Genomic DNA, 16,922 nt, shown 5'->3' with positions numbered 1-16,922 from the left:
TCAAGCCGTACCCTTCTCATCCTCAGTTTCAGGAAAGCCTCCTAACTCATTTTCCAGGATTTGAGTAAATCCACCTCAAGCCACTTTCAGCCACATCATGTTGTTCCTTTTCCACCTCAACGTATATCTATAGCCACACCCATATGTTCCCAAAATGTCTCTTCCTCTTTACCCATTCTTTTCATCCTTCTCCCTTTGAAAACAAAGAGCTGTAATTAATCCCATCCTTTCTCCCCTTCTTTGAGACTTTGCTCAATCAAATCTCTCTTTCCAAAATGCTCACTCCTTCCTTTCTGTTAATATTCCCAGGCTTTGCTTAACCTAAAGTTTTGCTTTTGTTGGTACTCACCCAAACTACCATTGTATTCACCATCTTTCTTATTACTTTGAATTTCCCACCATTTACCGAACCCTTTACAAGATGGCTTCCATCCTCACTACTGGTAGTACACTCTGCTGAGTTATGAATGACCTTCCATCTCCAAATCCAGAGTCCTTTCTCAGTTATCATTTACCTTTTTATGTTTTCAGCATCCGTCACTGTAGTCTGCCTCTTTGTCCTGAAGGGCTTCCTTGTTCTTGATTGCTGTCAACTACACCGTTGGGGTCCCCATTCTGACACTCAGACAGGACTCTTTTGATAAGCTGCACTTCTTTGAGTCTTAAACTATGGTTTCATCCTCAGTTGCATTTCTTAGTCTCTCCTGTCTTGAAAGTTTCCTTCACTCTCATGGTCTCAATCACCCTTTCTACTCAGAATATACCCAAATGTAAATTATTCAACCCTCTTTCCTAAATTACAGTCTTGTACTTCCAATTTCCTACTGTACATATTCATCTCAACATCATTGGACTATGATATTACAGGCCATTTAACTCAGGGCTACTATGACAAACCCTAAAAAAAATAAATCATTTCTAACCTTTAAAAAATTTCGGAGGCATTGTAATTGTCAGCTTCATCTCACCTGTAATCCCTATCTCATCTCTCCCTAGACTGTCCGAATGTCCTGCTTTGATGTCATCACATTAGAACCTGGAGGTTTAAAAGCTAGTGTCCGCTTTACCCCCAACCAACTCACCCTCTGATTTCCTGTTTTTGTCAGTGACACTAATCACTCAGTCACCCAGCTTTGAATTGTTGCCTTCACCCTTAATTAGCTATTCGTCTTTTCTCCCACGGCTAATTAGTCACCATTCTTGTTGATTAATCCTTCATAATATTTCCCTTTATCCACTCCGTCTCCTTAGCAAATCGTTCGCTACATTCACAAACCATCCCACATCCTCTTTCATCAATTCCAGCACGATCCCTTCCTTGAACTCAACTTTTGTCACCTCCAACAACACAAAATATATTGGCACTCATTCACCACTTGTAAAATGAATGTCAGTCCTCCCAGCTAGTTCTTCAGTTCCTTAAAAGCGGGCACAGGGGCACCTGGGTGGCTCAGAGGGTTAAGGCCTCTGCCTTCGGCTCAGGTCATGATCTCAGGGTCCTGAGATTGAGCCCCGCATCGGGCTCTCCGCTCAGCAGGGAGCCTGCTTCCCTTCCTCTCTCTCTGCCTGCCTCTCTGCCTACTTGTGATCTCTGTCTGTCAAATAAATAAATAAAATCTTAAAAAAAAAAAAAAGCGGGCACAGAGGGATACCTGGGTGGCTCAGTGGGTTAAGCCTCTGCCTCAGCTCAGGTCATGATCTCAGGGTCCTGGAATCGAGCCCCGAGTCGGGCTCTCTGCTTAGCAAGGAGCCTGCTTCCCCCCCTCCCTCTGCCTACTTGTGATTTCTCTCTCTCTCTCTCTCTCTGTCAAATAAATAAATAAAATCTTAAAAAAAAAAAAAAGGCAGGCACAAAATTTTATGATTGGTTTTACTAGATGAATAGATGACCAATAATTGTATCTTGCAAACTTGCACTTTAAATATAGAGCTCTGGAAGGAGACTTAAATAAATCAGTTTAGCCAAATTAATTTTGCATGCTTCGGGAACATTCAGCCTATAACCACATAATGTGAGAGAGGCAATTTGTGTTTTGGAGGAAGCAGCAAACTTAGGGTTTGGTCTTCTCCCATTAACTCCCATAAGACAGATTTCTTAACTTTTATCTTCTTCATCTGTTATACCTATTATATACCTATCCAGTACAGTTGATTGTGAAGTTTAAATGCAGTAACGTCTAAAAGTGCTTTGAACATTTCAGAATCTATGTACGTAGATTACCGTGCCACAAGGTACCCAGAATAAACATCCCATTTATGTCATAAGATGACGCTTTTGTTAACCTCCTCATTAGAAGCCTCCAGCAAACTTAACACATTGATCGAAACACCTGTTGTGTAATGACTATGCCGAGCTAATACTGTTTAGCTGACAGTCCACTCTCTGTCTGTAGTTTCTTCTCATAAGGCAAGCCCCTGCTTGATGCCTGCCATTCTCAAGCTGTTTGACCAGGTATCCAGAGATTCAGAAGTCTTTTCTAGAAGGGTACACCATTTTTAACAAGTGTTAAGCAACTTAAGTGGAGGTTCACTTGATAGTAGCAAATTTTATGTTTTCTTTGCCTGAAGACTTCTGTAGGGTCTCCCGTGCCCCTTCACCTCATCTCAGAGGTGGGTAAGCCTGCTTTCTCTACCACTAAGGAGTGCCCCCTTTAGCACAAATCATGCTGTCTTATAATGTATTTGTTTCTAAACATGTCTGCCATGTGAATCTGTGGGTGTCATAAAACAGATTACAACTTATTTGCGCAGTGGGTTTCTTTTTTTAAACAATTCATTGGTTTGATATTACTGGCACCTAGCACAAAGCCTGGCCCTTAAAAAAAGTTCTTGCCCAATAAATACTGAATAAATTGAACAAAATGGGGAAGAGGCAACATTGCAGATAATGGTGGTGTTTTTGTCTTTTTATTCTCCACACCACCCTCCCCTACTTGAAACAGAATAAATGCTAGGAGGCTTCAGTTCCCCAGGGGCCTTTAGCCCTGCTGGTCTGGACATAGGCCTAGGCTTACTTCAATTTGTTGCTCCAAATCCACTCAACCACAGGGAGCGCTAGGCTTCTGTGGAGACCCCTTCTCCTCACCCTTCTATCACCTATCCTCAGAGGCCCAGGGGTTTCTTGTGTTATGTCTTTTAAAAGATCCCTCTTCTCCACCTGAAAAGGATTATTACCTTAGTACTCTGCTCTCAAACTCTTCTAAAACAAAAATCATTTGGAGAACTCATTTGTATTTTGTTGTTAATGACAAGCTAAACTTTATTGCATTTTCCCTTTCTGGGATCTTTGCAACTAAAAAAAACCAAAACAAACAAACAAAAAACATAAAAAGGATAAATATAAAGATAAAAAGGATAACCTAAAGGACTGAATTTCTAATAGTAGAATGTCGGTCAGTGTAATTGGTGATTGGGGCAGGGAGAAGAGAGAGGCTTTAGAGCAACTTTGCTTTTCCTTTGCCCCTGGAAAACTACTAGTAGAACCAGCCCCACTCAAAAGAGACAAAAATCTTTGCTTCACATCAAAACATGCCTATGATTCTCTCCTCTACTTCCTACGCAGAAGTGTTGTAAGAGAAAAAGAACAAATTTTTGCCCAACAAAATGGCAGAGCACGGCAATCTTGTGCATTCATGTCATTGGTGGACCAGGTAGATGAGAAGTAGGTGGGGATGGATGGCAGATCAGCTCAACAGTAAATTCTCTCTCCAGCCTCACATTGCTGAGGGATCCTTAGCCAGTTTTAAAAGAGCCTCCACGCCACCTCTTCAGTCCCTGATTTACTCTCCAGTCAGACTGGAGAATAATATTTTGCTCTGCCACACTTCTTGTTTCCCCTTATATTTCCCTATAGCATCAAAGGGTCGTCACAGGCTATGTGACCTTTTCGATACTGTTCCTTCAATCAGTTAGTTACATACCTGTGTATGATGGGAGAAGTCCCCTGCTCTCCTCAACCTGGTCACCTGGTATCCAATTCTGTAAACCAGGTGCGTCCCGGTGCCCTGCCCATGAAGCTGGCAGTGTAAGCAACTGCCATTTTCTTTTGGTTGTAAGATGGGAATTTTGTGTCTTCTCTTTCTGAAAATTTTTTGATGTGACATTCTATAAAGACTGTTTGTTACAACAACATGGATCGACCTTGAAGCCATTATACTAATAGAAAAAATACAGACAAAAACAAATATGCTTATGATCTCGTTTATAGGTGGAATCTAAAATAGCCAAACTCGTAGAAACAAGAGAATGGTGGTTACCAGGCTTAGAGGGTGTGGGAACTGGGGAGATGTTGCTCAAAGGGTACGGACTTCCAACTAGAAGGCAAATCAATTCTGGAGTCCTCATATGCAGCACAGTGCTTATGGCTAACAATACTGTATTATAAACTTTGAAGTTGCTAAGAGACTTGATCCTCAGTGTTCTTACCACAAAAGAAATGGTAATTATGTGCTACGGTGGAGGTATTAGTTTAATGATCTGGTGGCAATCATATTACAATATATAAATATATCCAATCAACGTGTTGTACACTTTAAACCTGTACCATGTTATATGTCGATTATATCTTAATGTAAAAAAAAAATTGTGACTTGATTACTTGGGAAATAAATTGGTGTACCATTCTTCAGCAAGGCTTCTATGCCTTTTTCATAATCTGGTGACTAGGATATTGAAAATACTTAAATTATGTATTGTATTTGAAGCATCATGGCTTTGTTCTTTTGAACTTAATTTTTCTGTGTCTAAGTGAAAGAGGGAAATAACTAAATGAGATATGTGCTGCAGAATTTAAAGCCGTGTTTCAGATTTTTAAGTCATAATAAGTGAGCAAATAGAGTATGCTGTATAAAATGGTTTAGTCCAAATGTCAGCTCCAAGGATTCGTGAGACAGCTACTAACTTTTTAGTGTTGCTTGCTTTGGAGGGGGCCGTATCTTTTTTTTTAATATGTTTTTATTTTATATATATATATATTTTTATTAACCTATATTATTTGTTTCAGGGGGTACAGGTCTGTGATTCATCAGTCCTACATAATTCACAGCACTCACCATAGCACATACCCTCCCCAATGTCCATCACCCAGACACCCCATCTCTCCCACCCCCTCCCCTCCAGCAACCCTCAGTTTATTTCCTGAGATTAGAAGTCTCTTGTGATTTGTCTCCCTTTCTTGTAATTCATTTTTCCCTCTCTTCCCCTATGATCTTCTGTCTTGTTTCTCAAATCCCTCACATCAGTGAGATCATATGAATATTGTATTTCTCTGATGGACTTTTTTCGTTTAGCATAATACCCTCTATTTCCATCCACATCATTGCATATCAATTTTTGTTGGCTGTGTAATATTTCATTGTGTTTGTGTGTCTGTGAATATACACATACACACCACACCTTCTTTATCCATTCATCTGTTGATGGACATCTAGGCTTTTTCCACAGTTTGGCTATTGTGGACATTGCTGCTGTAAGCATTGGGGTGCAGGTGCCCCTTCAGATCACTACACTTGTATCTTTGGGGTAAATACCCAATAGCGCAATTGCTGGGTCATAGGGTAGCTCTATTTTCAACTTTTTGAAGAACCTCCATACTGTTTTCCAGAGTGGCCACACCAGCTTGCATTTGAGGCAGGCCGTATCTTTATTCAGAAACCTTTGGCTGTGGCTGCATCTCCAGACTCACTGCCATGCTTATGGAGGGACCACTTCTCCAGAACCTTTGTTTTCATCATTACTGCCCCTTCTTAGCAGCAGGGATGTGGGTATGACTGAGCTACACACCTCTAGGCCACCACCAAGGCATGAAATTTGTCAGTAGGATGCATGTAATCGATGCCATCCGAAGGGACAGAACAGGTCTTCCAAACCTCTGCACTTTCCGTCTTGTTTCAAAGTCACAGGTGGTGTAGCCCAGCGAGACACACCCCTAGAGGTATGGTCGCTGGAGATTCAGCAGCTTTTTTCTTCTCTGTGAATTTATGAACCATCCTCAGGGATGAAAGAGAGGCCTCCAAAGCACAATACGATGACAGTGAGTGCCCCAGCCAAAGCCCTGTGTCTGCTCACTTGTGTTCAGGCACCCGAAGGCCAGATGGGCAGATGCAGCGTCCTCGGCTTTGCCAAGTGAGCCCCGAGGCAGCCACCCAGCTGCACGGCCCACATTAAGTGTGTGTGTGTGTGTGTGTGTGTGTGTGTGTGTGTGTGTGGCTTGGTCTCCTCTCCCCACAGCTATTGACCTACTCTACTGGCGGGATATCAAGCAGACCGGGATCGTGTTTGGGAGCTTCCTGCTGCTGCTCTTCTCCCTGACCCAGTTCAGCGTTGTGAGCGTCGTGGCCTACCTGGCCCTTGCGGCGCTCTCGGCCACCATCAGTTTCCGCATCTACAAGTCTGTTTTACAAGCTGTGCAGAAAACCGACGAGGGCCACCCTTTCAAGTGAGTGTCCCAGCTGGACCGGCCCTGGCCAACCTCTCATGGGACTCCTGCCCCCGGACTCGGTGTCAGCTCCTGGGCATTTGGGGGATGCGTCACTGGGAACTGACAGACCTCTCCGAGTCTCTTGAATGCCCTGGCTTTTAATACCTGATATTTCTAGTCAGTTTCTAAAACACACTCAGTTATTGCTATGGTGACACATTGCTGTATTGATTTTTTAAGTTTTCATCACCACGAATGAATTAATAGATGTATGTAACATAAATTTACATATAATATTAATATTTTATATTTAATTATTATTAATAGTAGTCATAATCCATTATATGTGTACAGCATTTTATAATTTAAGTGGTGGTCAACAATGAATCCTCCCAACACCATGAAGAAGGCAGGGCTGTATAATCTCTATTTACAGGTGGGGAAACAGATTCTAAGAAGAAAAGTGACTTGCCCAAAGTTACACAGCCAGTAACTCACATACAGTCAGGACTAGGGTGTTTGAATTTTTATTTCTGTGGTCTCTGAAATCTAAATACCAAAGGGCCAACTTTCTGGGGGGTGCAGGTTCATGAATAGTCTTATAGTATACCCTTCTCTGCATTTTTAGCCTGGGGAAATCTGACTGGAATGAACATTGAAGAGGAGGAATTTTTTGTTTTGTTTTGTTCTTTTTTCTTAATTTTATTTAAATTCAATTAACATATAGTGTATTATTCGTTTCAGAGGTAGAGTTTAGTGATTCATCAGTTGTGTGGAAGAGTTTTTTTAAAGGCAGTCTACTAAGAGGAAAAATGAAACAGGACAGAGCCGCCAGTGGCACCCAACTCCACCCCATCTCTGGCTTGTGAGGGCAGGGTTTTTCAGCACTGACTGTCAGAGCCACCCTCTCCCTCAGCGCTGGCCCTACAGGCGGCCTCGGCTCCTGTAACAGAGGGATAGCTCTGAGTCCTAGATGAGCCCTGTAGAAGCTGCTGCTAGTGGCTTCTGGCCAGAGCCAGTCCTTCACCAGATGCCTCTGAGTCCTCCTGACTCACCCTCACCAATCAGCTGAATGAAGGCCTTAGGGCATCAGGCTCTTAAAAGGGGAAAAGATGACTTGTTGTGGGGACTTACTGACAAAAGGGGAAAAGCTGCCTGTCTAACCTCCCTTCCCAGCCTCTGGTTCCTGGCCTCAGTGTTAAACAGTTACAGTCCAAGCATCCTTGCCCTTGGGATGTATTAGACCTTCTTCTAATGCAGAAAGAATGGGTCTTCTGGGCTGTAACTTGGTTATCCAAGTTCCAGTTCCCAGCCCAAAGGTACGAGAAGTGAAGGGAAGTGTCTTCATACCAGGATTACATCGTGCCTCATTTAGTGGCTCCAGCCTGTGACCAGGGTTCGCGTCTTCAGAGTCCTGCTCTGTCCCAGCCTCTACCCTCAGCCAGCCAAGGAGGCTAGTTTCTTTCACATTCTTGGCCCCCCAAGACTGACACATTCAATTAGCTCAACTACTTTATCTTCCTTTAGGAGACAAATTTAAAATAAAAAACTTTCCTTTGGTTGAGTTTTTTTTATCAGTAAAAGAAACATCTGACTCAGTATATTTTGGATCAGAATTTACTATCTAGACAAACAAGCATTTTTCTATTTTTTTCCAAGGAGTAGGAAAGCCATAAGTTTTCAGTGTAAACTCTCTAAAATTCAAGCCAAATGCTCTTTTTTTTTTTTTTTCATCTCAATTCACAGAGTTAGCTAAGCACTGTAAGAACTCTAGAAATATCCTCTAGGTAGATGATGTGGTACTGTCTTAGAATAGAGAGCGGGAAGGAGGAAGGGAAGATAGACCCTCTGTGGGGAGCATGGCCAAACAAGAAGATGGGCTATTTGAGAAGCCTGGTTTATCTACCCATAATCATATGTCATCATTTGAAAAAACTGAAAAATGTAGTCACTGAAAATATTGCTCTTAGTAGAGACAGTGAGCTTTTGAATATGGCCCGGGTCACTTTAGTTTTCAGAGCTCTCTACATAAAACTTGGAAGTATTTTCCAAAATTTAAAAATGAAATATTAAAATTTTAATAATGAACAATAATTGGTGACTAGGATTTCAGGTATCTCAGTTATTAAAAGAAATAATCCCTCTCCATGCAGCCAAGAGAAATGAGGACTTTCCCAACTACCTAGTGGGCCAGGGATTCTGGAGAATTCAGCAAAAGGGCTGATTTAGGGCTGGCTTTTCTCTGCCTCTAGCCATTGTTCTGAATTATCAGCTCCCACTTTCATGCAGTCTCTGGGACACAGAAATAGTGACAGCCCACCACTCACGGCCAAGATTCCCAGGTTCCCCCAGGCACTGGCAGTAGGTGTGTGGGGTGCCCTATAGCCCAGTAGCTGCCCTATGCCCCCAGAGGTGGCCCGGCTGTCCTCAGAGCGGGAGAAGGAAAACTCAGCTGTTCCGAGATTACCTCTGATGGAGCTGTCTTTGGGGTGGTTTCTTGACAGGACCTACCTGGAGCTCGAGATCACCCTTTCTCAGGAGCAGATCCAGAAGTACACAGACTGCCTGCAGTTCTATGTGAACAACACGCTTAAAGAACTGAGAAGGCTCTTCCTTGTCCAGGACCTGGTGGATTCCCTGAAAGTACGGTTGCTTATGCCGTTCACTTGATAGTCTTGAGTTTCATTTTCCCCAAAGGTATACTGTAAACCACCACAAACTAGAGAATAAGAAGAAAGTGCTAATGGCATTCTAGAGTGAGAAAACCTCTAGCTGTATGTCCCGTGAAGCTCATCCAGTCCAATCCCCTCATCTTACAGACACCAAAACTGTGGCTCAGAGAGGCTAAAACACTTGCCCGAGGTTGCCCAGTGAGTCACTGGCAGAGCTGGGATCAAACTGAGGGCCACACAGCTTCTAATTTTGTACTTTTTACAACACACTAGGTTGTCCTTATCATTTTTAATTCCTCAGCCAATGTCCTAAAGTTAAATTAAAAAAAAATCTAGTTTTGGGTATGTGAAAAATGTGTATTCTTTTTTCATGAAAGAAACTCTGGGCTCTGCTAATAGTGAGAGGGGCAAGTGTCCTTACATAGCATGGGCTATGAGACGGAGCCTCAGAATCAGTGGACCTCAGCCACCCGGGTGTTAAGAAACTCTCATGAACTTACCAGGATTCTTTGAACACACTGCTTTTCCCACCCTGCAGTGTATGGTGAAACCTGAAGTCAGTGAGTCGTGATATAGCTGGGCCTGAGCAAGGTTGTTATGGGTTCCCCATGCTCCCAGAATGCTTTGTACATGCTGGGCAAAGGGTCTTGTGGCAGGGGACTGTCCAGCAACTGTTGGAGGAAGGGAAGAAGGAAAAATGAGTAACATGGCCTGGGCCCTCAAGACGCTTTCCTGGAATAACATCTTTCCACGTAAGGACTAAAGAGAGATGCCGTAATTATCTACCCTAGGGCTTTTCAAGTGATCTTTCTGTATGTGTCATGTAAAAATAATGGGCTAGGGCAGGGGTCAGCAATCCTTATTTGTAAAGGGCTTTATGGTAAATACTTCAGGCTTTGCATGCCTAAATCTCTGTTCCCAGCTACTCAGCTTTGCCATCAGAGCAGGAAAGCAGCCAAACACAATGCATAAATGAACGACTGTGGCTGTATGCCAATAAAACTTTATGAACTCTGAAAATTGCATTTCATTTCATTTTTACATATCATACAATGTTGTTCTTGCTTCAATTTTATTCAATCATTTAAAAATGTAAAATTCATTCTTAACTCTCGGGCACATCCAAAACAGGCCAAGGGCTGCTATTTGCTGACCCCTGCCTTATTATTTCATGAGTCCTACAAATCTTCTAACAAAGAGATCCAAAGGTTCTAAACGCTTACATTTCCCATTGAAATTATGGTGTATTTTCCCCCAATTTTAATCTCAAAGAAGTCAATGAGATAAGACTCCATCTGTCACAAATGGTTTTAGAAGCTCTGATAATCATGCCGTTCTTCAGTTTGCAGTCCTGATGTGGCTCCTGACTTACGTTGGCGCTCTCTTCAACGGGCTGACCCTGCTGCTCATGGGTAAGGACAGACAAGCCTGTTACGTCTCCTTCACACGCTCCATGAGCATAGAGCTTCCTAGGCTCTTAGCTGGGATCTTGTTGTCATAGATTCCCAGGAACCAGCGCCACATAGTACATGGCATTTTCCCTGTCATAGTTCCTTTAGAGAATATAATATATATTACACATTAATAAAGAATTCCTTAGTCTGGAGTGTTTTTTTTTCTCTTCAAGCCCAGCAGTTTTATTTGGTTTCCAATCACTATCTGTTTGCAATAGTCAGTTATAGACTGAATCGTCAGAGTGTACAGTCCATCCTCATTCCAGGAGTAATGGCTTAATATCTATCAAATGCTCAGCATCCTCTTATTTTCCTTATGGACTGCCCTGCCATCTTTTAGCTAAAATGCTAGCTACTATAAAATAATGTTATAAGATGACATAATTATATAAAAATGTATCTGAAAGCTTATCCTCACTGCTGTCAGAATTTTAATACTCTATTTGTTTTTCATCCCAGCTGTGGTTTCAATGTTCACTCTACCTGTAGTGTATGTTAAGCACCAGGTAAGTCCTACGTGATGTCAAATATTCACCTTAAATTTTGACCTTGTGACCTTTGAGTGTGCTCATGATTTCTTCCTCTTTGCAGGCACAGATTGACCAATATCTGGGACTTGTGAGGACTCACATAAATGCTGTTGTGGCAAAGTAAGTTACATAGTACAATTCCTAAAAAGGAGAGACTGCCTTAGGCTGGAGTTTGTGAGGATTAGAGAGGGGTCATAAAAGGATAATAAAATACTAAGTTCATTTATCATCATTGAGTCATGCATTCATATCTTTTCCAATCACATTACTTCAGAAAATAAGTATACGTTTTAAGATTCTCAATTAAATAAAGCTTTCAGTGATTTAGCCCAGGTATCATGATGAATGAGTTTTAATGAGTGAATGAGGTTCAACTCTATCTGGAGACTAGCTCATGTCTAAGAACAACTTTCTTTTGGAGGAAAAAAGGAAGCCTGTTTCAAAAACTAAAATTAATTTCTAACAGTTTAATTGAAATAAAAACAATCAAGTTAACAAACATTTTCAACAATAAATGCTATTGATTTTATAAACCATTTCAATGGTTTAGAAAACGTGAGCCAATGGAATACTATGCAGCCATCAAAAGAAATGAAATCTTGCCATTTGCAACAACATGGATGGAACTAGAGCGTATCATGCTTAGCGAAATAAGTCAAGCAGAGAAAGACAACTATCATATGATCTCCCTGATATGAGGAAGTGGTGATGCAACATGGAGGCTTAAGTGGGTAGAAGAAGAATAAATGAAACAAGATGGGATTGGGAGGGAGACAAACCATAAGTGACTCTTAATCTCACAAAACAAACTGAGGGTTGCCGGGGGGAGGGGGTTCGGGAGAAGGGGGTGGGATTATGGACATTGGGGAGGGTATGTGATTTGGTGAGTGCTGTGAAGTGTGTAAACCTGGTGATTCACAGACCTGTACCCCTGGGGATAAAAATATATGTTTATAAAAAATAAAAAATTTAAAAAAAAAAAATAGAAAACGTGAGAAATTTAAAAAATCTGTAACAGCTGTTATATTTGCCATTACATCGTTTAGACTCTACAAATGCATATGTTTATTGGCTTACTTAATTAACACCATCGCTTTTTAAACCTGAGTCTTGTGTAGACTCCACTTTATGGTCACTTTATATATCAGGAGATAAAAATTCCAGTTGTAAGTAGCCACAGCTAACGTAGGCATTAATCTTAGTTTTCCATAACTTTTAAATTAGTGTTTGTATATATATATATGTCCTTCTAAAATGATAGTTTTTATGTTGTCATTTTATTAGCAATTTCGTTTTCATCAAAAGTTGACCTAGGCTCCCACAGGAAATAGATGACATAAAAGGGCTAGATTTTGTTGACACACACTTCCTCTCACAATCTTAGAATCATGCTGGACCTAGGTGATCAGAATTAGAGGGAAGTATTTTAGACAGACAAAGATATATGAAACAAAACAAAAATAAACCACTTTAAAGTTCTTCTGCTATTCGATTTGCATATCATCAGTTATGGTTCTCTCCTAAAGTACATAAAGTTCATATTCCTCCTCTTAAATTCATGGTGAACTTGGATCTAGATCAGATCTACAGCACATTTCAAAATGCCTGAAATTATCATCTTGGACCCAAATTCAACTAAGACCTGATGAAAATCAACAATTTGAAGCTAAAGTATTCATTATTTTTGTTTTAAGAAATGGCAGCATGTTATAGCACGAAAGTTGGTGGGGCTGGAACCTGGAGAAACTGGTTAAGACCCCAGTTCGCAGACTCTTAAAACAGACCTATTGAATTAGAATTTCTAGGATTGGGGGCCTGGAATCTATACTTTAATGAACTCTCCAGGTGACTTTTTGGCAATTAGAGCTGTGTTTTGGGGAACTATAGCAACACCATTACAGGAGCACAGCTAAACACCAGAATAGCCTAGAAACTAGAAGACAGAAATTCTAGTCCTAAGTTGTCCGATTCTTAGCTTGGGGATCTTGAGAAAATCACATCTATTAATTTTTATTTTATTGATTGTCTGGTTGGTCCCAAAAAGAGCCATACCTGTGATGTCCCTCCCAGGTAATGCATGTTAACAGGCACAGAGGGTATAAAGATGAATAAGATGATCCCCACCCTAGTACAGCTCTCAGCCTCTCGATGTAGACAAAACTATTAAAAAATAAGGGTAAGACAATGTAAGAACTGCACTGGGGTTGTATAAAATGTGAAGGTCCGGGAGATAAGGAAATAACTGTTCCTACCTGGAGGGATAATGGAAATGACACTAAATCCTCACTAAAATGAAGGCCTTTGTCTTAACTCTGGCCGCTATAACACAGTACCATAGACGGGGTGTCTTATAAACAACACCAGTTTATTTTTCACAGTTCTGGAGGCTGGTGGTCCAAGATCAGAGTGCCCACACACTCAGGTTCTCGCCAGGACCTTCTTCCAACTTACAGACTTCTCGCTGTGTCCTCACATGGTAGAAGTGGAAGGAAGCTCTCTCTGGGGTCTCTTTTACTGGACATTAATCCTATTCATGAAGGCTCCACCTTCATGACCTGACACCTCTGAAAGGCCTCACCTCCTCATACTAACATGTTAGAGGTTAAGTTTCAACATATGAATTTGGGACAGGAGGACACAAACATTCTGTCTGTTACAATTCTGAGGGATGAGTAAACATTCATCAGGTGGGTGATGAGGGGAAAGACATTGCAGGAAGTAGAAACAATATAAAAGCAGAGGCAGAAGCATGAAAATGTAGGTCACGTAGGAAACAGTCAGTCAGGCATTGTGTCTAAAGCTTACATGAGTAGAAAGATCAACTGGAAAGAGTCTAGAAAAGAGGCTGAGGTCAAGTGTGGAATGCTCTAAGGAGTGACTCTGCCGCAATGGGAAATGGCCAGCCCCTGCTGTTTTTAATGCCAGCGTGATGTAATCAGAGCTGTGTTTTGCACAGATCACAATGACAATCTAATGGGAGGGGAGTTGAACCAGAGAGTGGAGACAGGGCAATCAGATTAGCTGGGAGGCGATCATAATTCACAGAAAGTGATAAGGGTCTAGGTCTGTTAAGATGGAGTGAAAGGAGAGAAGACAACATACAGTGTATGAACATACATGTACAATCAATTGTTAGATTAAAATTGGCAATCCGGGCTGTGGAAAGGAAAAGAAAGAAAGCATTACCCATGAGGACTACCATGGTTTCTGTAATTGGTTTTATTCAGATTTGGCTCTGAGCTTGGTAGCTAGAGCAAAAAGAGAATCTAAGTGAGTTACATAGATAAGTCTTGTTATCGGAAAGGAAGGAACAGAAGTTCTTCAAGGGAACCTGTTTTAGGGTGCCTGGGTGGCTTAGTGGGTTAATCCTTTGCCTTTGGCTATGGTCATGATCTCAGGGTCCTGGAATTGAGCCCTGCATGGGGCTCTCTGCTCAGCAGGGAGCCTGCTTCTCCCTCTCTCTCTGTCTGCCTGCTTGTCACCTCTCTCTCTCTGTGTCAAGTAAATAAATAAAATTGTTAAAAAAAAAAAAGAGAGAGAAAGAGAGAGAGAACCAGTTTTGTCTGACACTATATTTTGAAGAAAATTTCTTGGGTGTCTTACCTCTAAGGCTTCTTTGGCTTTGAGATTCTGACTCCATGTTAGACTAATTCTCAGCACAGGAACTCACACCATTTTAGTGAAACACTTAAGAATGTGATCTTTGGAGTCAGGCTAGCTTGAGTCCATTTCTGGCATTTTCAGCTTTCTGAGTTTGTTATAGATGTTATTTGACTCTGTGAACCTGTTTCCTTATCTGCACACTGGGAATGTTAATACTTAACTGTTAAGGTTGTTGGTGATTAAATGAGATACTGTCTGTAAAGTATTCTGACTTGGGCATAAGACACACTCAATGAATAGTAGACATCATCATCATCATCATCATTCTCATCATCAGCCCATTACTGCCTAGAGATCGGTTGAAGAGGAGTGTGGAGGACAGTCCTAGACCGGGTCAGGAAGACCTTAGTGCCACTACCTTCTCTATGAAGAGTAGATGGATGGAGCCTGGGTCTCAGTTCAACACACAGAAATGTGTCTCTATTGCTGCATAGAAATGCATTCTTAAACACTCCTACTTTGCTATCATATCTTTTGGAATATTAAGCTATTTAGTCAACTAGTTAAAACAGCAGCACCAATGAAGTCACAGAATGATTTCATTAATGACACTTGTGACTTACCATTTTTTTTTTTATATATTGTCTTTTTTCAGGATTCAGGCTAAAATCCCAGGCGCTAAAAGGCATGCTGAGTAAATCAATATCCCATCGGGGACTGGACACAAACCAGAATGTGTGGAGTGGTAACAGCTCTGTTCTTACATGTTACTGCAAATTGATTGTTTCTCCCCCCAATACCATCATCTTAGAGACAAACTCTCAACAGCTGTTTTCAGGCTGTTCCTGTACTCTTAGGATATTTGAGTCACTTGTGTCAAGCACTAAAGTATAGAGAAAGTGTATTAGATGTGGTTTTAATTTTGTGTTGCTAAAAAAAAAAAGTGCATGATGGTGAGAGCCCAATTTATTTTTTCTTCTTCGGTGTTCTCCTCCTCCTCTCTGCAATGCTTCTGTAGCTTCTAATGTCCCCTGTGGCTAGGCCTTTCCCGCCGAGTGCACCGATGCAGTAGTGGAAACCGCTTACATGTCCTTGGGTTGCTGGTTGGATTCATCTTTAATAACAATATATAGAATTGTAGACTGATGTTTTAGTGTTTTTCCAACACACAACATAAAAATAAAAACAGTCGGCCGTACTTCTGGTAATCAGTTTTGTATAACTTAAAATAATTAAATAAATGAATAACAGCCCCTCCCCCCAAAAACATGCAGTACTTTTGTTGTGTGGGACTGACAGGCTGATTTACATGTATGGTAAAAAGTACCAGCATGTTAACTTTATTACAATTTGTATTACTTTCTCTGTAGTTCCTAATGGACCTAATTATGGACTCTGGATATTTGCACTTATGTACTTGATACTGAATGCATAAATAAATGTTACTAAATGTAAAACCTTCTCCCTCTCTTCTTGTGGTATGACCAGAAAATGCAAAATTTCTAAGAAACAGAGTCTTCCAAGGACAGCTTGGGAAACCTGAGAGCAAGAGCTCACTTTGTTCCTTGCTCCAGAACCATAGGGCCCAATCCCAACCTGGCATATGCTCCTTTGGGGAATTGACGAAGCCACCAAAAAGTAATAAAACTGAAGCATGCTTCATGTTGTACTCTGCGGGGTTGATGCAGATATTTTGAGTCATATTTTAAAAACTGGAAAGTGATATAAATCCTTCAGAAATTTATTTTATGGTTTTTAATATTTTATTTATTTTTTATGTTTTTAATTAACATATAATGTACTTTTGTTTCAGGAGCACAGGTCTGTGATTCATCAGTCTTACGCCACACCCAGCACTCACCACAAGACATACCCTCCCCGTGTCCATCACCCAGCCACCCCATCTCCCCATCCCTCACCCCTCTAGCAACCCTCAGTTTGTTTCCTAAGATTAAGAGTCTCTTATGGTTTGTCACCCTCTCTGGTCTCACCTTCTTTCATTTTATCTTCTCTGCCTTGTTTCCTCTGTGATCCTCTGCCTTGTTTCTAAATTCCGCATGTCAGTGAGATCATATGATAATTGTCTTTCTCTGATTGACTTATTTCGTTTAGCATAATACCCTCTAGTTCTATCCATGTCATTGCAAATGGCAAGATTTTGCTTTTTTGATGGCTGCATAATATTCCTCTGTGTGTGTGTGTGTGTGTGTGTGTGTGTGTGTGTGACGTGATATACATATATCAC

General features: G+C 41.1%; 1 protein-coding gene across 2 annotated transcripts in view; it reads left to right on the top strand.

Moving 5' to 3' along the window:
• Nucleotides 1-16,134, top strand: part of RTN1 (reticulon 1) — a 220,497-nt gene extending 204,363 nt beyond the window's left edge. For both annotated transcript variants that reach the window (XM_045070127.1, XM_004738872.2), the window contains 6 exons: nucleotides 6,229-6,436; nucleotides 8,923-9,061; nucleotides 10,433-10,502; nucleotides 11,004-11,050; nucleotides 11,136-11,194; nucleotides 15,333-16,134. In XM_045070127.1, coding sequence (XP_044926062.1) covers nucleotides 6,229-6,436; nucleotides 8,923-9,061; nucleotides 10,433-10,502; nucleotides 11,004-11,050; nucleotides 11,136-11,194; nucleotides 15,333-15,375 — 566 coding nt within the window. In that variant the 3' untranslated portion in view covers nucleotides 15,376-16,134. The remainder of the gene's footprint in view (nucleotides 1-6,228; nucleotides 6,437-8,922; nucleotides 9,062-10,432; nucleotides 10,503-11,003; nucleotides 11,051-11,135; nucleotides 11,195-15,332) is intronic.
• Nucleotides 16,135-16,922: the final 788 nt, after the last annotated feature.

Source organism: Mustela putorius, unplaced genomic scaffold, assembly GCF_011764305.1.
Source record: "Mustela putorius furo isolate JIRA1106 unplaced genomic scaffold, ASM1176430v1.1 tig00000129_pilon_pilon_pilon, whole genome shotgun sequence".
NCBI lineage: Eukaryota > Metazoa > Chordata > Mammalia > Carnivora > Mustelidae > Mustela > Mustela putorius.
Note: the sequence above shows the minus strand (reverse complement) of the source record. Positions and strands in the feature narration are given on the sequence as shown.